The sequence below is a fragment of the Chinchilla lanigera genome, unplaced genomic scaffold, assembly GCF_000276665.1.
Source record: "Chinchilla lanigera isolate Chin_1 unplaced genomic scaffold, ChiLan1.0 scaffold00049, whole genome shotgun sequence".
Lineage (NCBI taxonomy): Eukaryota > Metazoa > Chordata > Mammalia > Rodentia > Chinchillidae > Chinchilla > Chinchilla lanigera.
Window position 1 is genome coordinate 7,055,963 of NW_004955450.1, and position 27,161 is coordinate 7,083,123.

At 45.1% G+C, this 27,161-nt stretch overlaps 1 protein-coding gene and 1 long non-coding RNA gene across 5 annotated transcripts in view; one reads left to right on the forward strand and one right to left on the reverse strand.

The window, feature by feature from the left end:
• Positions 1–12,042, forward strand: LOC106149615. The gene is made up of 3 exons (XR_001235922.1): positions 1–300; positions 8,195–8,290; positions 11,947–12,042. It is a non-coding gene; the product is annotated as an uncharacterized LOC106149615 (long non-coding RNA).
• The window catches only part of Kif23 (kinesin family member 23), a 23,579-nt gene continuing 695 nt past the window's right edge, over positions 4,278–27,161 (reverse strand). The window contains exons 2-23 of one of the 4 annotated variants that reach the window (XM_005393877.2): positions 26,130–26,196; positions 24,911–25,045; positions 23,349–23,454; positions 22,562–22,698; positions 22,117–22,226; positions 21,630–21,800; positions 17,689–17,801; positions 17,418–17,539; positions 15,725–15,827; positions 14,709–14,788; positions 14,510–14,629; positions 14,158–14,284; positions 13,747–13,905; positions 13,059–13,216; positions 12,049–12,222; positions 11,656–11,838; positions 11,077–11,388; positions 8,004–8,234; positions 6,740–6,822; positions 6,489–6,570; positions 5,738–5,808; positions 4,278–4,876 (exon numbers count right to left, since the gene is read on the reverse strand). In XM_005393877.2, coding sequence (XP_005393934.1) covers positions 4,861–4,876; positions 5,738–5,808; positions 6,489–6,570; positions 6,740–6,822; positions 8,004–8,234; positions 11,077–11,388; positions 11,656–11,838; positions 12,049–12,222; positions 13,059–13,216; positions 13,747–13,905; positions 14,158–14,284; positions 14,510–14,629; positions 14,709–14,788; positions 15,725–15,827; positions 17,418–17,539; positions 17,689–17,801; positions 21,630–21,800; positions 22,117–22,226; positions 22,562–22,698; positions 23,349–23,454; positions 24,911–25,045; positions 26,130–26,196 — 2,860 coding nt within the window. In that variant the 3' untranslated portion in view covers positions 4,278–4,860. Of the gene's footprint in view, positions 4,877–5,737; positions 5,809–6,488; positions 6,571–6,739; positions 6,823–8,003; positions 8,261–11,076; positions 11,389–11,655; positions 11,839–12,048; positions 12,223–13,058; positions 13,217–13,746; positions 13,906–14,157; positions 14,285–14,509; positions 14,630–14,708; positions 14,789–15,724; positions 15,828–17,417; positions 17,540–17,688; positions 17,802–21,629; positions 21,801–22,116; positions 22,227–22,561; positions 22,699–23,348; positions 23,455–24,910; positions 25,046–26,129; positions 26,197–27,161 lie in introns of all 4 variants that reach the window. The other 3 variants (XM_013519021.1, XM_013519020.1, XM_013519019.1) reach the window with 3 other exon arrangements.

A 27,161-nucleotide genomic window follows, 5' to 3' on the forward strand; every position in this document is an offset into this window, starting at 1 on the left:
TGGCTCTAAGAGTCGTTTCCTAGTTCCTGCAGGAGCGTTGTAGGTTCCCTAGATTAGGTTGAGAAGTGCAAGTCGGGGATGCTAAACATTCTTCTTAGGGGGGGCTACCTAAGAAAATCCCTATTGATTCCCTATGGTTTCAGTACGCCGCTTTAGTTAGTAGGAGCTCTCGTGCAGGCCTGTGACGCTATTTGGACAGTCACCTAATTACTAATCACGTTCCCTAGCCGACGGTGACCTGCAAGGCAGGAACCGGCTGACATGTGGGAGACTCTGCTTAAGCCGGTGTCTCCGAAGTAGGTAAGTACAGGGTGTAAATTCACGCTAACAGTATTAGAGGCAACGCGGAACTGTGAAATATGGTTTGTCACGACTAAACAGGATACAGTGGTGCATCGGAAGGGGATGCGTTATATTATATTACAAAGGAAATCTATAGAGTTTTTGTGGTCAGCAAACCACTAATACAATTCAACCATCCACATAGATTTTTGGGAAACTGTAATACCTTTCCTCTCCCAATAATAGGTATCAACGAAAATCTAAAGCAGTTCACAGTTAACCGTGGAACTTCTGAAGCATTCTTTTTACAATCAGGAACAAGCCAGGCATGGTAGTGCATCCCTGTAATCCCAGCATTCTGAAAAGGCAGGAGGATCACAATTCCCAGCCTGCCTGGGCAATTCAGCAACTTAGCAAGACCCTGTCTCAAAAGCTTAAAAATAAATTAAAAAGGGGCTGGGGATTTAGCTCAGCGGCAAAGCGCCTGCCTGGCAAGCGCAAGGTCGTGAGTTCGGTTCCCAGTACCGGAGAAAAACCAAAAAAAATAAAATAAAATAAAATAGAAAGGACTATGGGTGTAGTTCAAGGCCCTGGATGCAATCACTAGTACTACAAACTATAAAATCAGGAACAAACTATGGCTTCTTTCACTGCTTCTATATTAATTTCCATTTTAAGAGTTTAGCTATCTCTATAAGACAAAATGTACAAAAATCAAAAATATAAGTTCATTATTCATAGATAATATTGTTTACCCAAAAGTTCCATAGACAGAGAGCTCATTAGTTCAGCAGAGTTGCTAGATCCAAGATTGATACATAAACCCAGCAGCATTTCTGTACCTAATTATAAAATGTAATATTAAAAAAATACATCTCAGCTTGGAATGTACTTTAGTGGTAGAACACTTGCTCAGTAGGTGCAAGGCCCCAGATTCTATGTGTGGGGGGCTTAAAGAGCTGTACATGATGTTTTTCTGTGGGGGAGCCAGTTCTAGGGGTTTGAAACCAGGGCCTAACACGTTAGGCAAGCACTCTACTACCAGGTTATACCCCACCCATGACCATTATTTTTACATGTATAAAACTATGATTCACCAGGTATGGTGCTGCATGCCTGCATTCAAGAGGCTGAGGCAGGAGGGTTGCTGCCAGTTCAAAACCAGCCTGACCTGTTTAGCGAAACCCTACCTCAAAAGGACAAAAAGAAAAATCATGAACAACATCAGAGGCAACCTAGAGTGATAGTCTAGATGAGAAGACCCTAAATTATGTAACTTCAATCAAAATTCCAGTAGTGTTGAATAGCATTTGGCAGACTGACCTTAAACTTTAAATGGAATGCTTAAAGGCTGGTAATAACCAAGGGAATTTTTTTAAAGTAAAAAGGGAAGATTTACATGCGCAGAAGTTCCACTCAGGGCACACAGTTTGATTTACCACTGCATTCTGTATGCCCCAAACAGTGCGAAGCACATGGAAGGCATAATACATAAATAATACATAAGTAATAACACATCCAGTGTCTGCTACCGGGTGGATGAGTTTTTTAAAGTGTGTCATTGGCGTGCAGTTAGATACATGGACCAACAGAATCAACAACTCTCATACATAGGAAAACAGGCAGTGTCCGAAGCATAGCTTCTCAGACCAGAGGCAAGTTCCTTTGAAAAGACTACCAAATGACCTGGAGGTGTGGCCCAGAAGTAGAGTGTGTGCTTAATATGCCTGAGGCCCTGGGTTCTGTCCCCAGCAACACACACATACACAAGAAACAACCAAAGTGGAAAGTCATGGATTGGGAGATCTGACGCTTAAAATATCCAAAAGATCATCAAGCACCGTATTGACGTGAAGTCTCAAAATGGAATGATAAAACAAGTTTAAAATGAGTCCATGGCACACTCCTGTAATCCCAGCACTTGGGAGGTTGAGGCAGGAAGATTATTGCAAGTTCGAGACCAGCCTGGGCTACAAAGTGAGCTCAAGGCCAGCCTGAACTGCATAGTGAGACCCTGTCTCAAAAAAAAAAAAAAAACAAGAGAATAAAATAAAAAAGAATGCAGTCTGGCTGCACCCGTGTGACTTTTTTCTAGGAGAGCTTTGCCTGGGTTGTACAAAGCAAATCAGATATTTAAAAGCTGGAAATGAAAACACTGAGTTGTCAACTAAAATTTACCACCTAGAGCTAGAAAATTCTGAGTGCAGCTACTGTACAAAGATGGCCAGTTAGCAAGGTAAAGTAGTCGAAAGCTTGGATGTCACACTGGCCTTAACATAAGCAGACTTTGGGGTTGCAGAGGAAATCATCTTTTTTTTTTTTTTTTTTTTTTTGGTTTTTCTCTGGTACCAGGAATCGAACTCACGACCTTGTGCTTGCGAGGCAGGCACTTTGCCGCTGAGCTAAATCCCCAGCCCCGAGGAAATCATCTTTCATCACTCGTAAATTATAAATGGCTTTAACTGGTATCAGAGAATGATCACCCCCATCAATCACTGCTCTTCTTCAAAACTATTTAAGACAACTATTTAAGCAGTATCAATTGCTCATATATTTTCCTTTGCGTTGTCCAGGATCTAGAGGATTCTACATACATTTTATTTCAAATCCCATTACCCCACATTCTCTCTTAGGAAAAACTTCCTGAAATATGTCTTCAAGGTAGACATGGTGGCACACACCTGTCAGTAATCCCAGCACTCTGGGAGGCTGAGGCAGGAGGCTTGCAAAGTGGAACCCAGCCTAGGCAGCTTAGCAAGTTGGCAAGATCTGATCTCAAATTTAAAAAGGGCTTGGTGTGATGCCCCTGGGTTCAATTTCAGTATACCATTTAGAAAATGAAGAATTGGAAAGATTGATTCCTTCATAAGTACTGCAACAAAACTTAGCCATTAAGGATCTGAAGCATGTGCCCAAAAATCACACATTTTTTTTGGTTTTTGTTTTGGTACTGAGAATTCATCCCTGGGTCTTCTTAAGCTAGATCCCAGGCTTTTTTGAAAGACAGGGTCTCACAGTCCAAGAGTTGCCCAGCCTGGGCTCAAATTTATGATCCTCCTGCCTCAGCTTCCCAGGACATTTCTACTATTCTGAGTGGCAAGGGATTTTCCTTAACCTTGAATCTACTTTTGGCCAGAACTTCCCATCTTCATTATTAATAAAAAATAGATTATCATTTTAGTTACAAAAAACTTGAGCCTGAAAAGAAATCCAAACTAGAGTGTGGTGGTACGTGCCTATAATCCCAGCACCTGGGGAGGCTGAGGCAGGATTGCAAAAGTTTGAGGAAATCCTGAGCTATATGTATTACTTATTTTTTGTAGGGGAATCGAACTCAGGACCTTGTGCCTATAAGGCAGGTGCTTTGCCACTGAGCTGCATCCCCAGCCCCTGAGGTATATGTAAAACCCAATCTCAAACCTTTTTTTTGGCCTTTTTGAGACAGGGTCTTGCTATGCAGTTCAGGCTGGCCTTCAGCTCACTTTGTAACCCAGGCTGGTCTCAAACTCACAACGATCTTCCTGCCTCAGCCTCCCGAGTGCTGGGATTACAGGTGTGTGCCACCACGCCCGGCCGTCAAACCTTTAAATCTTTTTTTTTTTAATCAGAAGAAAAATGTGTATTCACCCAAGCAACAATGGATATTCCACCATGAACTGCAGTATTACTTTTTCTAGTTTATGTTGTGCTCAGATGGGCTAGGGATATAGCTCAGTGGCATAAGCACTTGCCTGGCAAGCCTGAAGTCATAAGTTCAATTCCCGGTACCAGGAAAAAAAAAAAAAAAAAGTCCTCAGACCATGTTTCTTTAGTGTCTCGAACACACTTGATGTGTAGATATTAGTTACCACACAGAAGAGGCACTGTCCACCCACATTCAAGTTTCTCTTTTCCAGTGCTTTCTGTTCATTCATCCCATAGCTGCAAAGAGCCAGGTAAAGGCCAGGCCTTGTACTGGACGGCGGGAGAATGTGCAGGACCAACGATCACACAACTCCGCTTTCTAACAGTGCTTTTTATTTCAGTTCTTTTGGTGAGTATCACAAAGAATATATGCACAAAATTCTCAACAACTTCCTAGAAGGGTTTGCTCCTTGGCCTGATCCTGACATCCTTCTCTTGCAAGTCTGAATTGTCCGATATGTCTAAAGTGCATCCTTGCAGCTAATCAATAGCAGCATTTGAGAAATATTCAGACAAGAGCAGGAAAAGACAATAAAAAGTGAGGTGTGTTCTAGATATAATATATTCTTCCTTAATTACCAAGAGAAACACCTGCTTAAAATACCGGAGTTGTAAGTGTACAAAAATATACAAAAGAGCATTACAAAAATAGTTCATATACATACATATATATATAAAAAGAGGAAGAATTCCTCGCTATTAATATTAAATATGGCAAGGTCTCTAAAACACAAGGCCTCTGGATCCTAGATTTGGAACCACGGAAGCTTGCTCTAGGCCAGTGTAGGATGTTCCTGAGGACCGTGATGTTGCATAAGATGACCCAGGAGACAACACTGGCACTGGAGAGATCAACCCAAATGACAACTTTCTTTTGCCGCTGGGACCGTAAGTTCATGGTTTCTTGCGCCTGAAACAGAAAAACCAGCGTTTAGCAATGAGTTTAACCACAAGTGACACATTCATCACGAACCAGGAGAGACTGGAAAAATTGCTGTTTTCTTGGGAAGCTGAAGTAGGAGGGTCGTAAGTTCAGGGCTAGCCTGGGTTGCACGGCCCCTGTCTCAAAAACCAGAAAGACAAGGAGAATGTAAATTGTTCCAGAAAACGACTTCCCATCCTTACTTGTTGCAACTAACTTCTTAAATTGCCTGAGGAATCCAAGTGTTTAAAAAACTGTAGCTAGCCGGGCGTGGTGGTGCACACCTATAATCCCAGCACTGGGGAGGCTGAGACAGGAGGATTGCCACAAGTTTGAGACCAGCTCCAACTACACAGCAAGACCCTGTTCTCAAAAACCAAACCAAAAAAAAGAAAAAAAGAAAAAAGTTATAGAGATAATTGTAAAGAAGGGATTTAATAAAACAGAGAAAGAGACTCCTGAGTATAGATTTCATAGAAGAGAAAAAGATGTGATTCCTTCTCTACCATGCACTCTGACATTTGGTTTAATTTACCTGTTTAAGCAAACACTGGCTCCTACACCCAGCCCAGGAGGAAAGAAAATGCCCACAAAGCCGGCATCCCCAGCTCCACCCTTTGGCTCTGCGTTCTGCTTCAGGATCACTGGTGGGACACGACAGAGCCACCAGTCTCCCGTCCCCATCCCTGCAGTTCCGGTTGCCCCCGCCGGCCCTGCGAGCAGCCCAGCCCTGTGGGCACCGAGTGGGCTCTGCGAGCAGGGCCCACACATTCTGGGAGCCGCATTTGCCCGGGAACAAGGTGCAGCTGGCTGGGAGGAGCAGCGGGCGCCAGCCCTGGAGGGACTCACTTGGGCTGTGCGTGGTGCTGGTATCCCGGTCCCAGCTGAGACCCTGCTCTCATCTCCACGGCCATGGAGCACTGTGAAGAAAGACAGGACGCGTCAGCTCCTCCCCACTGGGCAGTGCTGAGCCGTGGGCTCACAGAGGTAGAGGTCAGCGCTGCTCCCCAGCATGGTGAAGCCACCAGGGCTAACCCTCCAGCCGGACACCTGCTCTGGCGCGGTCCACCTTTGGGACCAGAAGGGCCTTGGCCGTCATCCTGGGATCTTCTTTTCCTCTACTAAGGGTGAGCACTCCAGAAGCTGGCGGCCAGGGCCAGAGCACGGCCCATGACGGCACTCACATTCTTCCCCTAGGCACCCTGCACCCCTGCGTCTGCGACCCCCGCCCCCTGCTGTGGCTCCCGTTACTCCTGTGACCTCTGGCTCCGTTCCTGAGCTCTGTCCTGCACACTGAGGAGCCCTAGCAAAACACAGATGCTCTCTCATATAGGAAGAGGCTCCAGGCTGCATCAGATTGGCCTCAGCATCTTGAGAAATCAGGAAGAGCTGGGCATAGTGGCACACACCTATAATCCCAGCACTCAGGATGCTGAGGCAGGAGGATCGCTGTGAGTTTAAGGCCAACCTGGGCTACAAAGTGAGACCCTGTCTCAAGAAAACCAAGGGGGAAAAAAAATATCAGGAAGTGCCATAGTTGTGGAACTGAAAGCCTGACACACCTGCTCCTGAGCAAGCAGATAGTTAGCATTCACCCTACCCGAGTCTCCACATCGGTCACTTCAGACTCCATGCCATCTGGTTGTGCGGGTGCTGCTGCCGATGAACTTCGCTTTCGATTACTGTAAAAGGGCAGCAGGACGCTACGGTTACGTGTGCGTGTAATAACAAGAATAATGCTGGGCCTGGGAGAGACAACTATACCCTCAGTGAGTTAATGACACGTGCCAAGGGGTTCCGTTCCCCAGAAGGAGCAGCTAAGAAACAGGCGTCCTCTCAGAGCTCACTCACCCGCCTGGCGATTGTTGTTTTAAGGTCTCTATACCAGTAAACTGAACAGCTTGTCCGCCACCTCTTGTTTTATACACGTCACCCTAAAGCCAAGAGAACAGGCCATGGTCACACTTGGATACAGCACATAATAAACATATATCATATTTACATTAACCTCAAGAGTCTACTGTTTTATCCAAACTCCCACCCACAAAATCAGATGGTGCTTGGGCTGCCGAGGCCGTACAAATGAAAACACTTTACAGAGTTGAGCTCATCTGCCTAACATTCCTGATTGTGGGGGGGAAAGATACTGCAGTTTTTTTGTGCTACCTGTAATTTTAAAGCTAAACTGCAAGCCAGGTGTGGTGACACATGCCTGTCATCCCAGCTGTCGGGAGGCTGAGGCAGGAGGATTGTGAGGTTGAGGCCAGTCTGGACAACGGAGCTAGATCCTCCCTCAAATCAAAACGGAACAGTAGAGTGACTGAATTAAGGATCAAGAAAGCTGGGGTCTGGGGATTTAGATCAGCGGCAAAGCGCCTGCCTGGCAAGCGCAAGGTTGTGAGTTCAGTTCCCGGTACCGGAGAAAAACCAAAAAAAGACCAAAAAAAAAAAAAAAGCTGCCAGAACTTTCCAAGGCACTGTGCCCTCCCTTCTTCAAACAGTGGTCTTATTTTTAACTATTTCTAAACATTGCCCTCTAAACTGAATTTTAAATGAAAAGGTTTTTTTCCCATGACTGTCTTTTATTTTCCTGTTCATTGACTCCGTGACCTAAGGAAAGAAACTTCAATAGACAGGTGAGTCTCTTCTTTCCAGAAAAAGGGCTTTCAGTAGCTAAACCTTGAGTAGTTTTCAGGAGTCAGATTTTGATACAGGCTTTTCATCTTGAACAACAGAGACACAAGGGTCTCGCGACGTTGCTAAGCTGTCCAGGCTGTCTTCAGATTTTCCATTCTCCCACCTCAGCCTCACAAGAGTGTACCACCGTGCCTGGCTTAGGGTTACCTTTTGAAGTAGAAGGAAGCTAGCTATACTATAGCTAGCTACATCATGGATCGGAGTTAGACGAAACCTGTGAATCTGAGCCTATTTAAGCAGCCTTAGTCCCAATGTAGCAGATTCACAACATAGACAGTTAAATTTGCCATGAAGAAAAGTTATACGAAATGCCCAGTTACGTTCCCGCTTGACACAAACGTGTCACCAAAAATGGCAGCAGGGGAAGGGCTCCTGGCTGAGTTTTCGAAGTGTGCTTGCTCCTGTGTACACCGTTTACCTTAATGAGCTTAGTCTCAATCTCCCCATCGGAGGCTAGTTCCTGGTGGGTCAGCATGTACTTCTCACACTTAGCTAGCGCCTTTTCACTGGGAACAGACACTGTGATGGCGCGGGGCACCTGTGGCTGCATGACTGTCTCGTTGTGCACGTTAGAGGCGGGCTTATGATCTACCCATCTCTCCCCTGCAGAGCGGGATCGTCTGCGTCGGACACCGATGGGTGGTGCGTTCTGATCAGGTTGGAAGAGGCATTGAGAAACAAGCACAGCCCAGAATTAATGGACAGGTACAATTAGAAGTGCAGCAGGCTTGGCTACATTAGCGGGCGACAGTATCGGAACAAACCTTTTCCACAGCTAAGTGTTACTTACAAAATTAAAACATTCTTTTCCTACTTAAACACAGAACCAACACATCTCTTTAACACACCAGCTTGTATAGTATATATTCTACCTGGGAGTTCCCTTTTCACTGAAGCATGAAAAGGAGAAATTCTGGTAATCCTAGTCCTTCAGTTCAGGTAGAGGGTGCAGCACAAGTCATGTAGTTTGCATTTTTTGATCAAAAATCAGTATTTATGCCTGCTTTTGTGAGGCAGCCTATCATCTATTGGATCAGTAAGTCAGCTGAAAGTATCAGTAAGACCAATAAATGCCCTAAAGGTGTCCTGGCACCTAAACAAGAGAAAACCCTCCTTATACAAAGAGACGAAAATAGTAAAAACTCATGAAGCTGTGTAGTGCAGAAATATTAAAGGATGTAAGTTGTAATAAAACCCTCTGTACAACATGATTAAAGCACCACAAAGTACTTCTGAGCAATTTCAGTTCATATTCTTAAGTCTCAAAACAGAACTTCATGAAAATTTTCAAGTACAACAATGGCTAAAATGTACCAACTATTTCCCTCCGTAACTTCCTAAAGGTTCTAAGAATCAAAGACTAGAGTATCAAATCAGTCTCTGGCATACAGTAAAAAAACTAGCTGCCGCCAGTCAAATGCCACATAGATCTGGGAAAGTTAAGTTTGGCACATGCAGCCTATGAAAAGATTCTTCGCATACACGACACAGTTAACAGCTTGAAGCAATTGTGCGAACATCTCCTGTTTAAAAAATTAGAAACAAATGGAAAATGTCTACCACAGGCCAAAGCCTTCAAAGCTGGCCAAGTAGGAGGATCCCAGTTTCAAAATGCACATCTGGAGAACCCAATCTTTCTCCCTGTAGACTTACAAAAAAACAGATGCAGCACAGCTCAATTGATACAATAAAATACAGCCAATATAATTTGCCACTAAAGATGCCCGCCTCAGCGCAGGGAGGAAACTGCATTCCTGACATGGTCTGATGGATGATGAAAAGTCTGGCCCTTAGGAAGGACCGCTTAGCAGGGATGAGTGTTCTTCAAGTCCTCAGGCAATAACACATCCTGAATCAGGCTTTGGGGCACCTTCTTCTAGCATTCATGATACTACTATGTTTTCCCTCACCTCAAAATCCAATTCAGTCGACCTGGTTATTTTTTTCGACCAACGAACCTGGACACATAGATGCTAACCGTAGGTAACTTCTGCTGCACTTCTAAGAGGATTTTGATTTCAAGGAAGAAGCTAAAGTGCCTCTAGTAAATCCTCTTAAATATCACAGGGCCAAATTAGGCATTTCATTCCTCCTGGCCAGGGAAAAGCAGGCCTTTAACAGTTTTCCGTCTACACACGGCCACAAAATAAGGGGATTGACTAGAGTTGATCAGAAGGACCGACCATTCACCATGATTTGCTCCCTAAAGAGGTTTAAGGCGAAATCTGCAAAGCAGAACTTAAGCGATTTTAGAAGCGTCTGTTGGTAGGTGCCTGGGGATTCATCTCTGTTAGTAATGAGTAATCAGGGCACCTAAGTTAAAATCTGAAGCAAATATTTACTGTAAGATCAATTTACTTAGAAGAAAAGTTTTCACATAGCTCTGTTAAGATTTTACTAGGCAGAAGTCCCAAAATTAACTTGGTCCCTTTACTTAGATTCAAAGGAAACTACCTTAGTTTGTAAGAAAAAAATATGAAAGTGACTTTATCGAAACACCCTCGAATCAGGCAAAGTGCTTGTAATTTGACATAAAAGACTCAAGATCAAAAGCAATTTTTTGGATATAGAAGCCATCAATAGTAGTTTCAAATTTACTCACCTAACTTTCCTAACAGCCAGTGTCATGAAAATCAAAAAATGTGGGGGCTGTTTTATATTAATAGAGTTTAACGAGACATACTTAACACACACAGTATAGTTACCTTGATAATATCATTGGCTGAAATAGAAGAAAAGCCAATATTGGGATAATTTGGGAAGTTAGAAGCTATTCAGTTAATTCCACAAAAGCAACTTGTAGGTTATGTAGGACAGTGGCCTTATTTTAGACATGAAGTCTCACAAAGACCGACTTTCAGAGGATTTGGGGGGGAAATGTTTACGTAAAGTAACTGGTAAATCTAGGTAAGGGGGAAACGAATTACTACCCATTCATTCAACTTTCTTTGGGTTTGAAATTTTTTAGAATAGTGGCTTGAGAAAATAACTTTAAAAATTAGACTTCCAACAAAACAAGAGAAAGAATTTTTAAATTTGGAAAAGGGAACCAGAAAAAAACAAAATAGAATGTGTGCTCGGAGACACTTACATTTGAGCTGAGAAGCCCAGTGGTAGAGTTCGGGCTTAGTATTTGTCAGGTCTGGAGTTCAATCCCCAGCACCAAAACGATAAAAAAAAGATACGGAGACATTCCTGTCTGCCAGTTCCGTGCAAAGCCTGCTAACCTCTGCAGCTGCAAAGCACAGACCGCTGGGTGAGCCAAAGTGGGCTGCTCTCACTGAGCTCACGTCTGGGGCCAGATGTGCTCAGGCTGTTTCAGAGGCGCTCAGCCTCGATTTCAGGGTGGCTCAGCCTTTCCAGGTCACCGACAGAAAAACCCAGTCGTGTTCACAACGGAGCCCGCCCAACTTTCCATTGAACTTTGAGAACCAAGTTACCAAAAAGCAAAGAAAATCAAATCTATTGCTATGATGATGCTCGGCACTGACCCTGCAGCAAGGATCCTCTTGTACGTCTATCTCGTTCCTGAACGTAGGAACCACCTCCCTGCCTTCCGTCCAGTACATCCCTCGCCTTCTGTCTGACACGAAACAAGTTTTACTTTGTTCTGGCTCCTGCTGCCTACGCCTCGCAATAGACGTGACATTGCCAGGAGTGTTGTACGAAGGAATTTTCTGCTCCCACTCCGATACACAGGAAGCCACAGAAATGCTGCTCCAAGAGTTAGAGCGCCTACGTAGCTGTGGCTGACTCATGAGTTGCTGGCCGTTGGAAATCTGAGCAATATAGTTACTAGAAAGCTAGAAAAAGTGGAGAAAGGTTAATGAGTGAGACAAAACACTGAGAGCAACAGTTCATTACTTTTCTATCATTTTAGCACGAGAAGACTTTGTAAGTAGTTACGTGGATTGTTACATTTTCGGTATTTGTTTAAACTAGATTTTTAAAGTTTTTAATAGAACTTGAAGAAATGTCATCAATCACATACAATAAAAAATTTGATTCTTCTAGAAAGACCCGTGAGCTGAGCCAACTAGGGCAAAGCGGCTATAGAACGGGGAACTTACGGCCGGCGACGCAGAAGCCGATCTGCGAGTGGCTCTGTCCTGGCCGCGGTCCCGCTCCCGAGAGGGTCGCTGTGGCTTTTCCGTTTTGGGCTCAGTAACGATAGCTTTCAGCTGTTTCAGTTTTTCATCTTTGACCCAAAGTTGGTTTTGCATCTCCAGCTGCGTGGCTGCCACGCGGCGGTCCTGCAGACGACCCACAGCGTGTTAGCGCTCATACCCAGCGAGAACACCCATCTCCCACCCATCACCACCCCCTCGCCTTAAACTGACAGTTCTCCCGTTCTTCCTCAGATGAGCCAATGTGTACCACAAGGACAGGCACTGAAAGCAGCTAAACTACGCCTGGAAGAGAACCGCCCAGCTCTGGGGGAGCCCCGGAAGGGCGACACTCACACACTCCTTCTGCCACTTCGTTGTCATTTCGGCCACCATGCCTTGCAGCCTGGTTTCCAGCCTGCACTGCTCAGAAATCTGTCGCTGAAGTTGCTGATTCTGGCTTTCAAGTTCCTGTTGCAGATTACGCCTGTCTTTTTCATAGATAGAAGTTGTTTGCTCTAAAATCTGAACCTGGGAAAGTAGACCACTGTATTCAACAGTTGGCATACGAACATTTCACGTGGATTTAAAATCACCTTTCTAAATTCTTCACGGGAGCACAATTGTGGAAAGAAAAATCATAGAAAAAGCACCTTTTCTTTCTAAAATTTCATCTAAAAAAATAAATAAGGGGCTGGGGATTTAGCTCAGCGGCACAGCGCCTGCCTGGCAAGTGCAAGGTCGTGAGTTTGATTCCCAGTACCAGAAAAAAACATAAATTAAAAAAAAAAAAAAAAAATTTCATCTAAATTCCTAGCTCCATTCCCAGAAATTAAATAAGCTCCCCACTGAAACAGAAGGTTATAACTAACCTCAAGCAAAAATCCTTTTCCCCTAAAACTACAGCCTAACACTTTAATTTCTTAGGCGAGTTTCAGAATAAGAGAAAACCGTGCAAGACTGTGTCGTCGCCCACCGCACCCCCAGCCTCTGAGTGACTCTCAGCTGAGGCCGAGCAGTGCCCAGCGCCACGCTGCTCCGCAGCGCACACACGGGGCGTCCTGAGTCTGTGCTCTTCCCACATGAATTGGAAACCAAATCCACATCCAGTGAACACTCACTGAGGATCCGCCTCGTTCAAGGAACCAAACGGGCACTTTCCCATTACCTCACATAAGCATTAATTTCATGATTTTTTTTTTAAAAAAGCATATGGAAGAAATTGTTCTAATAAGAAGCCTATAATCTCGGGGAGGGGCAGGGACAGTAAATGACAAGGGATCACGAAGGAGCAGCAGGCACAGGCGTGGGGAGGAGCCCGGTGTGAGGCCAGCACTACCCGGCCGCTGCAGGACCCCAAAGCAAACCTTGTGTTCCAGCGTCTTGTTCTTCTTTCCCAGTTGTTCTATTTCCAACTTCTGTCCTGATATCAGCTTATCTTTTTCATTTAGTTTTCCCTGATTATAGCCTTCTTTATTTCTAACAGCGCTTTCAAATTCTTGTAACAAAGCACTGAACGCATTCGCTGAAATAAAAGCACGCAGACCAAGCTTCACTCCGATTGCAAAAGGACCAGAGGGAAGCAACTCGTATTAGGAGACACTAGATGGATGTAGCTTTCAGCAGACACCACCCCGAGAAGCGAGCTATATAAGGGGAAAACGAGTTCCAAAAGGAATCAGGACTTTGATTCTCAAATATACAGGAGACATTCACAGAAGCTTCCTTCTTTCGTCCCCCTCTTCTCTCCTTTCTGAAACAGACTTTTGCTATTTGGTCCAGGTCATCCTTGAGCTCTCTAAGTAGCCCAGGCTGCCTTTGACCTCATGATCCTCCTGCCTCACTCAGCCTTCTGAGTGCAGAGATTATAGGTGTGCACCACCACACCCAACTTGAAGCTTTCTTTCTAATACTGAAAAAGACTTCCATTCTGCACTACAGTATCCTCTTAATGCTTACAGGCAAATAACTTGCTTCCAAATGCAGCAACGGAAACAGCTCTTGATTCGAGATCAGCTGGCCATGCGGGAACCCCCAGGGACACCAGTTACTAACCTTGTCTGGCAAACTCGTTGCTCATCATTTGTCGCAGGTGATGCCGTTTCTCCAAGCTCTCGATTAGTCGAGGAAGGGTCTGCTCATCGTTGATGTCTAAGATCTCACACAGCGGCAAAGGCGGAAAACTCTGCAGACCCACCTCGGTGACCATGGCTTCTGGATCGAATCACACAGTGACAAGGTTACACAGGAGAGAAAGAGCTTCCACAAGCTTAAGGTGCAATCAGAGCCCCAGGGCAATGAGTCACGGCATTTCTAACGAGACCGTAATAGTACTGCCTGGTTTAAACTTTTTTGCAATTGGTTCTTGAAAAGAAGGAAAGTAAACAGTTGCCTTATATGAAACAGATTTTTCAAAACTTAGAGCCAGACCAACCGGTGAGTAGATGCTACAACGCCACATCATACCATCTCCAACCGGGCCGCCTCGAATCTGGTTTCTGAGCCGCCTGTCGGGCAGTAAGCCATATGTGGCCTTGTCTACCGCTTTGGCAACTTCCACCTCTTGGGTCACTTCTGCAAATCTCATGACTTGCTGCAACACAAAACAAATGTGGTTTGTAAAAGATAAGTGTCTCCCAAGTCCTCTAGAAATCACTGCATGAAGCAAAAATATATTGGTGATCAGTTCACCCTCTATCCAGTGGTTCTATATCAACTTAATGTTCAAAATACAAATCTTCACATCCAAACAGCCGTCTTCCCTACAAAAAAAAAAAAAAAAAACCTTGATTTTATAGGATAAATAAGTGAAAATTACCAGATTTTCTTCATAATCAGTGGTCTTTGGATTAACACAGACGACCATGCGCACTTTTCCCTCTCCATCGAAATAGTTCTTAAACAGATGGGTTAACTTGGAATCTCGATACGGAACCATCTATAAGAACATGCAGGTGTAAGTACACAAGACAAACACAAACAGAACCGTATACATAGTTCATGCCACTGCCACCGACCTTGTTGATTCCGTACATCTGGTTTTCTCTCAGGATCTCCATACACGTTCTCAGCGTCATCAGTGACTGATTGATGTTTCCTAACGGAAAAACGCACAGTGAACGCCCTGAGAAACAGTGTAGTAGCTGAAATGTGCTGTGTGTGCCTATAAAAATCTCAGCTTCACATTGACTATTAGATGGGAATCACAAACAGATTTTCATGGCTCAATTAAAGAGTAGTCTATGCATGGTCCAGATTCCTTTTTTGTTTTTCTTTTTGAAACGGGGTCTTGCTATGTAGTTCAGGCTGACCTTGAACTCACTATGTAGCCCAAGCTGGTTGCAAAATGGCAGTGATCCTCCTGCCTCTGCCTCTTGAGTGCTGGATTATAGGTGTGTATCACCACACCCAGCCAGGCTGTGTTTCTACATTAGCACTTCTATATAAGTTAAAAAGCAACATCGCAGGTAATGCCCCAGGAGGCCTCTCTAGTTTTATAAAGTACACAGGTCAGATACAGGGGTTTAATGTCCTCATACTGAAATCTCTCTAAAGCGATCTCTAAAGCATGACCATTTAAGGCCACACCGGCTCCACCAGGAGTCAGGAGCCCCCTTTGGGCCCTGAAGAACCAGCGAACTCTGACCCTCCGCATCTCAACAAGGATTGCTAAGCAGCATAGTTGTTATTTCTGACCAGTCTTGTTTGGATTTCTTAGCAGAGGCAAGCCTGACAGATGCCTCAAGCCTCTAAGACCACAGCTATCACCTGATTATACCTAAGTGCGCCTAGGAATGCGTTCATTCTCGAACTGTGTTACGGGCAGCGGGCTCCACTGTACTGTGTCTCTGGCTTATCGAATAGATGAGCTAGGAGCTAAGTTTAAAGGTCAGTGATGCTTCGGCTATGCTGGTTTGGTATAATGTAAATTATCTGAAATGGAGACACTTACACTATAGCTGCCACTGACAGCGTAGATACTAAGCTGGCAGTGTAAGTTTCTGAAAGCTGTCGAGTGTGATGCGCTACCCACCCGCTTCCCGCAATCTGTTTCCTTCTGCTTTGGTCCGGTTAGTCCTTTCGCTGCCAGCAAGATCTACCAGGAACAGCTGGCTGATCGAGATTTGTTCTTTTTCCTAAAAGAGATGACAAAGCCAATAACCGAAAGTAAGTTATGACAGCTCATAGTGTTCTTGAAACAGAATCAGGTCAATAAAATCATTAAGGGGGCTGGGGATTTAGCTGAGCGGCATAGCGCCTGCCTGGCAAGTGCAAGGTCGTGAGTTCGTGAGTTCGATTCCCGGTACCAGAAAAAAATAAAATTATTAAGTTCTAACAAATGTAGTATTTGCATAATACACAATGCGCAGGACAGAGGACATGACCTATAGGAGTCCTGATATGAGCTGTAAACGTATGATGAAAACACTCATGACATGGAACTACCACTTGTCTGCACCAGAAGATGCAGGCTCCTTGGCAACAGGGACTCAGCCTTTACCACTTTACCTCCAGCATCGCGCACACTTTTCTGTGAAGAGATTCAGAGGAAACCAAGTGTACACTGAAGGCTGATGTATACCCAGTTTCTGGCTGAAGTGTGTTAACTGAACAACTGTCACATTTGTTGCTGACTACACGAAGCCCTGGGTCATGAACTTTAGAAGCACTCCATCTTTTAGTCTTCACCATCTTTCCCCTTTTTTGTTTCCTCAGTTTGGAGGATTGAAACCAGGGCCTTCATACTGAGCTATGCCTCCCAACCCTGTTATATTTATTATTTTGAGAAGGGTCCCACTACGTCACAAAGTTGCCCAGACTGAACTGAGCTTGTAGTCCTCCTGCTCCAGCCGCCCGTGTGCGGGGATTACAGGCTCGCACCACACAATCTTGGGAGGAGATTCTGTTATAGTACTAGACGATGACAGTTAGGTCGGACAGCTAGTAAATAAATAGGAGTAAGAGTTCAAATCCTAGTCGTCTGCAGTATCCTTTCTTGCTGCCACCTATAAACCATTACAGCAAAATTGCATGGTACAGTATTATGGTTACACTTGAACAGCTTAAAGTTCCTAATTGCATCCTGAGGTGCAAACCCTGTCGGTAATTGCCGTAAGCCTTGGAGCGTGCCGGGTGTGGCAGTAACTAGTGATCAGCAGGTGACATCCCACCAGCCCATCTGCCGGAAGAGAAGCCACTCAGAGCACTGGCCACACCCTAACTGCACTTATGCTAAGAAGCTAACTGCTGACGTTGAAAAATAACTGCATTTTCCCATACAAAAGAGCCACTAAGGATGAAGTAATTGTACATTCTTACTCTAAAGATTTTTAAAAGTGGGCTGGGCATGGTGGGTGGTGCACGCCTGTCATCCCAGCACTCGGGAGGCTGAGGCAGGAGGATCATTGCGAGTTGGAGACCAGCCTGGGCTACAAAGTGCACTCAAGGCCAGCCTGAACTGCATAGCAAGACCCTGTCTCAAAAAGACAAAAAAAAAAAAAAAAAAAAAAAAAAAAAAAAAAGATATCTAAAAGTATGTAAATCCTTTTCACAGTACGATTCCAAGTGCACAGATACTATGTAATGAGAAAAAAAATTATTTGCAAGTATCAGCTACTTATATATTACTTCTAGAGCAGTCTTCATTACAACGACACGTTTGTAATTTAACTGTAAGGCCAGAAACTGAGCCCTGAGGCCGCGAGCAAGCCCACGCTGCAGTGTACCTGCAGGACGTTGTCCCTGTCTGCATCCAGCGGAGCCTTCACTAGCTTAATGTTGAACACGCTATGCGAACGGCTGGACTCCTGGTTCAAGTGCGTGTTGGCAATGCGTCTCTTTGTCTGGCCTGTGACGACAGAGACATCGTTGAGCAGACCTTAATCGTTTCATGACACATACATCCCGATACACCAGAAGGGCTGCTGTCTGAGTACAGTGCCCACTCTCAGGGTCCAGCCCATTGCTTTATATTCTCCTTCTAGCTGTGGTTCTAACCTCTCCAGAAAACTTCAAAAGCCTCCTCGGTAGATTTCACTTCCACTTGAGTGCATCCTGCAACATACATGTTATGGTTCTTATCCTCTCGCAGCATTTTAGACTGTGGCAATCTACGGGAAGGAGAAAAAGGTTAGATTCCCAAACCAGGAGATACTGATGTGCTCACTGACCACTAGAACTGCACTGCTCAGTAACTCTAGCGCTCCCGAGATAAGCTCAGTAAAGACCCTGGAGAAATGGGGTGGTGAGGGGCTCACGGTCAGGTTAGTTACCTAGCAAGGCGACGGGAAGCAGTTCTGTTGTAAAAGCTTTGCTCTGGATCGCTAATAAAGCACAAGAAACACTCACACTGGAGTGCAGTAGGACCATGGCAACACCCCCTACGCGGCTTCATGCCACACCGGGCACCTCCCAACTGGCTCTGCCCTCGGCGGCAACAGAGCCCACGTGTATGACAGAGCTCAGCCACTGTTTTCAGAGCGGCACCATTTCAAAGACAGTTCCATAGCAAGGAGGGCAGAGGGAGCAGCCAGCCCAGTGCCAGCAGAACCCTACACGCAAACGTGCCACGGCCACCAGCCACTAGCGCTAACTGCACCCGTCTTTAGGAAAGAGACACCACCACTGTCACATACACAAAATCTGTGCTCCTCCTGGGTTCCTGCAACTATCGCACCTACCAAAGGAACAGGGTAAATGCTGCGGTTTCCACAGCAGCACTGCAGCCCAGACTAAGACAGGCATGACGAGAAGTACCATAAAAACCGCCCACTTGCAGCATTTCTTCAGTGCATTAACGACCACTAAAAGTGTCAGGCATGGTGGCGCACACTTGCAATCCCAGCACTGGGGAGGCTGAGGCAGAAAGACTGCCTCAAATTCAACGCCAGCCTGGAGTGCATACCCTGCCTCAAACAATGGAAAACAAGGGTGGGACCTGGTGGCACACGCCTGGCCTGTAATCCCAGCACTCGGATTATGAGTTCAAGGCCACCTGGGCTACAAAGTGAGCTCAAGACTAGCCCGAGCTGCCAGTGAGACCCTGTCTAAAAAAAAAGAAAATGCAAAACAAGGTGGGCATGGTGGCACATGCCGATTATCCCAGCGCTGGGAAGGCTGAGGCAGGAAGACTGAATCACGTTTGAGACATGCCTGGGCTACATAATGAGTTCAAGGCCAGCTTGAACTACAGAGCAAGACCCTATCACAAACAAAAACAGTAAAAATTAATAGCTCAGAAAACAGGTCTGACACCACCCTACCAAATTAAATCTGAATCAAATGGCTAACGCGCACCCTTGTAAACAGGAAGGTTACCAAGCATGCAGGCACTTATGATGGTCTTCCCTTGCAGAACTTAGTTACCCAAGAGAGGGTCCTTTGAAAGAATCCCAATCTAAACAAACCAAACAAAAACGTGGCACACAGGCCAGGCACACATGGAGGTAATGAATGCTATTACCAAAGTCCAGGAAAATGGATACACACAAAGCTGGAGTCAAGACAGCAGCTTGAGACAAATGGGAAAGTAGTAAATTCAGTAATAAAAATCAACTATCGCCAGGCATGGTAGCACACACCGCAATACCAGCACTCTGGAAGGCTGAGGCAGGAGGACTGGAAGTTTGAGCCAAGTCTAAGCAACTTAATAACTTAGCAAGATCCCATCTCAAAATAAAAAATAAAGTGGAGGACGACAGCTGGGGATATAGCATAATGCAAAGGCCCTGTATTCAATCCCCAGTACCAGAAAACACATGCAAACACAACACACACCTTGTAAGATCTTTACTCTTTCACATGTTTATAAGCCCAGATGTTTTTTAATATGAATACTCCAAGAGTATAAAAAATAGTGCCTCCAAAAATAAGCTACCCACCGCAAAAAAAAGTCCTGTAATCCCAGCGCTTGGGAGCCTGAGGCAGGAGGATCGCTGCAAGTTTGAGGCCAGCCTGGCCTACAAAGTGAGTTCAAGGTTAGTCTGAACTGCATAGTAAGACCCTGTCTCAAAACAAACAAAAACATAAGTAAACAAAAATAAATCCCTTGGTAAAGTTCTCATTTAAGGAAGGAGTAATTAGAGCAAAAAAAAAAAAAAACGGGGGGTAGTCTTTCTTCACATAAATGTGTAGAATTAAAACATTTATATTTACTTCAGTTACCTACCTACTTGGTAAATTCAGGGACCCCGGGGGTTCCTCCACTGACATGTGGTTCAGTAAGGGCCATACAAATGCTTGTCAAGTGTGGCCGCAACCAAAACCCATACGTTTCATTGAAGCCAGCTGCATATACTGACATCTGTTCTCAGTCTAATCATCTCCTAAATCAAGCTGCTTCTCCAGTGAGGCAGAGGCAAACAAGCTTTTTTTTTTTGAGACAAGGCCTCACTATGCAGTTCAGGCTGACCTTGAACACACTATGTAGCCCAGGCCAGCCTCGCTTATGGCAGTCCACCTGCCTCAGCCTCCAGAGTGCTGGGACTATAGGCCTGTGCCACCATACCCCCTCACACAAATTAAATATAAGACACAAGGCTGCATATCATGGATGTCCTCCAAGGTCCTGACAAAGATGGCCCTAAAGGCCAGCTTTTTTATTTTTTTGTCTTTTTGAGACAAGGTGCAGCTCAGGAATTTACCAAATAGGTAGGTAAGTAAATATAAATGTTTTAATTCTACACATTTATGTGAAGAAAGACTACCCCCCCACTTTTGTTGCTCTAGTTAACCCTTCCTTAAATGAGAACTTTACCAAGGGATTTATTTTTGTTTGTTTTGAGACAGGGTCTTACTATGCAGTTCAGACTAGCCTTGAACTCACTTTGTAGGCCAGGCTGGCCTCAAACTTGCAGCGATCCTCCTGCCTCAGGCTCCCAAGCGCTGGGATTACAGGTGTGCACCACCATGCCCACTGTGCAGTCCAGGCTGGCCTCAAACTTGCAATGATCCTCCTGCCTCAGCCCCCCAAGTGCTGAGATTATAGGCATGTGCCACCGTGCCTGGCTAAGGCCAGCTTTTAGCTGGAGAACAAAACCCTCCACAGAGGAACAAGATACAATACTAACATTAGACCTAAGATTTCAGTCAGCTCAGGCACAAATGCAGATTCATTATTTGTGACCACTCATGGTAACTGGGTCTTGTCTTAGGTTTCCAGCAAGACAAGACCCAGGAACCTAAGGCATTGTCTGAGCTCTGGCAGAGTAACAATGCAGTGTCACTTTGTATTAACCAACGATGGCTGGTCAGAGAACACCTGTACACCATGATCCATAGACACAGCTAAGACAGAGGGCTGAAGAGGCTGCAAAACTCCCCATGCTGAGCATCAGGTCCTTGAAAGGGAGCCCCAACCTGCATCAACAGGGATGCTCCCTTATAAAATTAATCAGGGGGGCTGGGGATATAGCTCAGTGGCACAAACGCCTGCCTGGCAAGCGCGAAGTCCTGAGTTCGATTCCCCGTCCCCCCCAGAAAAAAAGTTAATCAGGGGACCTGCTCAGAATAGCTGCAACCAAGCATTCTCAAAAGTAATCTCCAGCTGAGTGTGGTGATGCACGCCTGTAATCCCAGCAGTCGAAAGGCTGAGGCAGGAAGATCGCTCTGAGTTTGAGGCCAGCCTCAGCTACATATTGAGTTCAAGGTTAGCCTGAACTGCATAGCGAGGCCCTGTCTCAAAACAACAACAAAAAAAGTAATCTCCAAGATGAACATCCAGGTCACTTTCTTCCTTATATGCCTGAGCCCTCTCGTCCCCTAAAACAGCTACTATACTGTTAGTAATAAAACTGCTTCCTGAACACTAAATACATAATGTTTCACTCTGAAATCAAACGCAAGCATTGTCCCCATTTATAGCTGAAAAAAACAAAGCCTCCCTGGAGTAAAGTGACTTCCCAAAGGTGAACAGCTAAGGCCTCAAGGTCCCTACTTACTTGCTCTTTATTGGATCAAAGGGCATCTCCTCCAGTAGGTCATATATGTAATTATTATATATTTCAATGTAAGAGACAAAGACACCATAGACGCTGTCTTCATCGACTTGCTCTACTTTGCAGGATTCTTGGACGTTTATTATATCTGCAAAGTCTGGATCTACTTGTCGTCTGAAAAGGCAAAAACAGAGAAGCGAGTTTATTCGCTGTAAGTCACGATCTGAAGTAAGTGTGCCACAGGGAGACTAAAGCTCTAACGCAGATGATCAGGCATTTAGGCAGGGTCCGCAAATCTACCTCCTTCCTACTTACTCAAATCTGCCAGTGCCCCGGTCCTGCCAGAGGCCCAGCACAGGCTGGAGCCCGGGTGCTCGGAACCAGAGAGAACGCCGGAGCAAAGAGACCGTTCAGCATTCCACAGCCACCTTTTCTACTCGGCACACCCGAGCCACAGCCCGCACTGCAGACGCCCAGATGGATTACTTACTTGCCGGAGGGGGTCTTCGGGATGGGAGTGGCTTCTCGTTTCTGCCGTTCTAATAAGGCATCAACCTCACACTGAATTTCCATGCTATTCCTATCATTAGATTTAAAAACCTGAAAGAGGGGCAAACATCAAACCATGCTTCTTAGAGCAGTAATTAAGAAATGAGCCAAGTAACATTTAAACATTTCAGTTTCAAGATGGCGGTGATGCTAATCCACTGTATCCACAGGCATCTTGGGCCTGTGTAAAACAGGAACGGCTCAGGCTCAGGCACAGGCTCAGGCCGTGTGTGGTGGTGCACACCTGTAATCCCGGCACTTGGGAGGCTGAGGCAAGAGGATTGCCAGTGTGTTCAAGGCCAGCCTGGGCTACACAGTGAGACTCTGTCTCAAAAGAAAAAAAAAGAAACTCTAAACTAAAAACTACACAGGAGACAAATACTTACATAGCGTTTGGCCTGGAATGCTCCTATGCTGTTAAATATCATCTTCAAGCACCGAGGAAGCAGCCCGCCTTCCCCCGGAGAACCCGTCATCGTGTGAGTTTTCCCACTTCCTGTCACGCCATATGTAAAGAGAAGACCTGCGGCACAGCAAGTCATGATGAGCTAAAATCCTGCACTCAGAGTGTGTCTTCCATCGTAAGCAAAAAACACAACAATTAACCTGCTCAAAAATAGCAGGTTTAACATCACTCCAACAAATCTGAATTCAAGTGAAACAGAAACCAAATTATAGATTTCAAAAGTTTTATCTGAAGACAAGAAAGGTCAGGCGTGGTGGTGCACACCTGTAATCCCAGCCCTTGGGAGGCTGAGGCAGGAGGATCACTGTGAGTTCAAGGCCAGCCTGGGTTACATAAGCAAGTTCAAAGCCAGCCTGAACTGCATAGTGAGACCCTGCCTTAAACAGACAGAAAAAGAAGACAAGAAACAGAGAGGGCTGGGGATATAGCTCAGTGGCACAGCCCCTGCCTAGCAAGCTCAAGGTCCCAAGTTTGAGTCCCAGTACCAAAAGAAAAAAAAAAAAAACAAGCCGGGTATGGTGGCACATGCCTGTAATTCCAGCACTCAGGAGGCTGAGGCAGGAGGATCCTTGCAGAGTTCAGACCAGCCTGGGCTACAAAGTGAGCTCAAGGCCAGCCTGAACTGCAGAGCAAGACTTTGTCTCAAAAAGACAAAAAAAAGAAAAAAAGCAAACTGGGAAAGCCAAGCAAACTCCCAAGAATCTCACCATTTTTGCCACGAATGAGGTCATCTACTAAGGGCTTCGCCACAACGTCAAAAAGCTCCTGCTGGGTGGTGTAAGCACCAAACACTTGCTTAAAGGAGTACTGAGTCTGTGGATGGAAGAGAAAACGCACTCCTGGAACTCCAGGCTATGGAGCCTAGAAGTGTACCCGCTTATACCTAGGATGTTTTGTTACGAACAGTTCAGACACAGAAGGTGAAACTATGATCCTGACATCTCCAACCTTTGGTCTCTTAGCAAATGACACAGTCACGACACACTTAAGTTACATCAATTTACAGGCCGGTAAATCTTTCCAGTCTCAACTCCTGAAGAGTACAGAAAAGCTTTAAGTCCACTAGAAGACTTTGTTTTCATCAAGTGACAGGGAAGGCCAAAAGGTATTATGTTTCGTAGTCACAGGGTTACGGAAATCTTTATTCCTTCATACACTATTGTACTACTTTTTCCTTTATAAAAAAAGTCATTTAGAATAGCAATAGCTAAGGTGGGGTGTTTCTATACAGGCGGTAGCGCACACTCACAACCCCAACACCCAGGGTTCAGGCTGATCTGATGAGCCCCGAAGATTATTAAGTGCTAAACGCTAAGGGGACTCGGCCTTCTGAGTTCCCTTAGTATCATACAAAATATAGAAATACTTTCTAAGAGGTTGATGCAAGCTAGTGTGGGCACCAGTACGCAAGCTCAGCGTGGGCACTGGCTCAAAATAAAAACGGGCTGGAATGAAGGTTAGTGTGAAGGCTGTGGATTTGATCCCCAGTACTAAAGAAGAGAGGAAAAAAGGGAGAGGAAGAGGAGGAAGAAGAGAGGGAGAAGAAGGAACAAGAGCCGAGCCAGGTTTGGTGGCGCACACCTGTAACCCCAGCATTTGTATTGGCAGTCCGTCACCTTAGACATTCAGCCACCTGTCAGGATGAATCCCAGCATTTGGGAGACTGAGGCAGGACTGCCATGAGTTCAGGGCCAACCAAGGCTACACAGCAAGTTCAAGGCCAGCTTGAACTGCATAGTGAGAGCCTGTTTCAAAAAAACAAGACGTTGGAAGAGAAGGGAGTTGTTGACACACATATATGATGTCTACTGTTAGGTGTTATTTCAATTTCCACACCGGAAATTGTAAATGTAAAACTGACCGCAAGATTACGTCATTGCCCGTTAAACTCTCCCACTAGGCGGGGTGGTGCATGCCTGTAATCCCAGCACTCAGGAGGCTGAGGCAGGAGGATCTTTGCAAGTTCGAGGTTATCCTGGGCTACAAAGTGAGTTCAAGGCCAGCCTGAACTGCATAGGGAGACCCTGTCTCAAAAAGACAAAAAAAATAAGTAAACTCTCCCTAATATTATGCCCTGAAGGCAGCCCCCTAACACCAGCACACCAGACATGTAAAAACCCTGGAAATCAAAACACGTTAGATACAGTGGCGATAAGCAAAGAAACCCGTCTTTCAAACAATGAGATCACATGCAAAACTGTTAAATTCAACAATGGAAAAGCTGCTCAGGAAATTCAAGTGAAAACAAGCTGGTGTCGGTAGGAATTACCTCCTTGTCGTTTCCAGTTCTGTTTAATTTGTTAAAGCCCTCGGGAGGGTGAAACTGCACCGTTGTGTCACTGATGACCTCAATGCAGCTGCACTCCTGGTCAGGGAAGCTCAGCGGGCGCACCCTACAGTACACCTGGAAAAGCAGGGGCTTGCTGGTCAGCCTCACCTCTCACCTAAGCTTCCCATTCACTCATTCACTCATTCAACAAACATTCAGGGTCTCAGCTTGTGAGACCAATATGAACACAGTGCCAGTGAAAAACTCTGCTGGTCAAGATTGTTGAATGGAGGGGCTGGGGATTTAGCTCAGTGGCAAAAGCGCCTGCCTGGCAAGCGCAAGATCATGAGTTCGGTTCCCGGTACCGGAGAAAAACCAAAAAAAAAAAAAAAAAAAAAAAAAGATTGTTGAATGGAAACATACATGCGACGTGAGAAAACATTGAAAATATGTAACATCAAAATTAATTTGGATAACAAAAGTATCAGATTGTTAAGGTCATCTTTCACTTTTATATTGTGCACCAGTGACTAAGTTATGCCACTAACAAAGATCTCTTTAAAGAGCAAATAAAAGCTGCCAGAATTTCTTGGAATTGGACGTCAATTAAACCTTGTTAGCCTAACCTAACACTTAATACAGAAAGTATAAAAAGGGAGGAAGTGTTGGGGAAAACCTGTCCAATAGTGTGCCCAAGCACCTGCCATTCAGTCCAGTGACAGGGCAGGGGGGATTTAAAATGCCTCTGAGGAAAAAAAAAAAAAGCAAACCAATCCTGTTATTTTTTATTTCGTTTTAAAAGCCACGTCCCAAGCCTGAAATCACTTGCAGTTATGAGCGGCGTTGAAGTGAATCCAGCTGTACCAGAGTCTATGAAACTGGGAGAGGAGGGGTCCACTGGAAACCTGGGCTACCTCGTTCGGTGGGAGAGGGCACTCAAGTCTGAGCAGAAAGTCTGCCCCCCATCCCAAGGAGGGTGAGATCAGGCCAGGAGAGGACTTCTGATTAGATATACCAAGCATTCAGTCAACAACCAAAGACCGCAACTAATTAATCCTACAGGGGAACACAGCTAGAACCAGCTGGACACAATTCAGTAAACCTAATTAACTCTTTTTCGCTTACTCCACACCTCTACCACCTTTCCTCTGGAGCACACACAGAAGAGGGAGACGACTGAAAAAAAAAACACCGGCCATCAAGCCAGGCGAAACCTTACCCCAACCGGCTCCTTGAGGTTCCTGGGGATCCCTTTTCTCACTGGTTTCCTAGGCGTCTTAGTTCTCCTGGTCATTAAAAAAAAAAAAAAAAAAAAGACTCAGTTCAACACTAACATACAAAGACCTCACATACAATTCATACAAAGCCAGCGTTCCTCTGGTTTATAAAATTGTTCCTCAGAAGTGCCGAAACACTGCATCCCCAATAACATAAGCTGCAGTAGAAGGTGCAGACATAATCCAACAGTAAAGTTTGCTATAGCATCTGCACCTTACTTGTTCAGTTTTGTATTTCAAACACTCTGTACATTTTCTTGATCAATAGTTCTACTGAAGCACTACAAATGTGAAATATCTACGGATAACTTCCTGCACTTACCTTTAGACACACAGATGGACACAGGCACACACTATATCAACAGTCGTGTCCCAGGCACAGTGACAGGGCGCTAACCTCAGTCAGTCACAAGAATGCCCAAGGAGGAATGCAGCCTCTATGTGTACCGCATACTTTCGCAGAACTGGTCATTCACACTCAGCAGGGCGGCCCATCTCTCTTTTGCCCTATCCCTATCACTCAGACTACCACCATGGGCACCTTGCTCCCTTTAAACAGGAAAAACATGAAATGCCATTTTCGTTTATTTCACTACCGTTTAACACTAAAATAAATTGATTGGTTTGGACCACAGATTTCTAAAATACTTTTGTCAACATATCCCCAGATGAAGCAGAAGCAAATTCATGTGCTTGACTTGCATTAACTCAGTATAAAGATTGTAAGCAGGTGTGGTGGCGCACGCCTGGAATTCCAGCACTCTGGGAAGCTGAGACAGGAAGATTGCAAGTTCTAGCCCCGCCTGAGCAATTTAGCACACCCTAATTCAAAAATAAAAGGAGACTGGGAAACCGTGCTTCAAAAAAAAAAAAAAAAAGGGGGGGGGGTGTGTGTGGGGTGGGACTAGGGATGGAGCTCAGTGTGAAGGTCCTACGTTCAATCCCCGGTACCGAAGGGGGGTAAAAAAAAGACT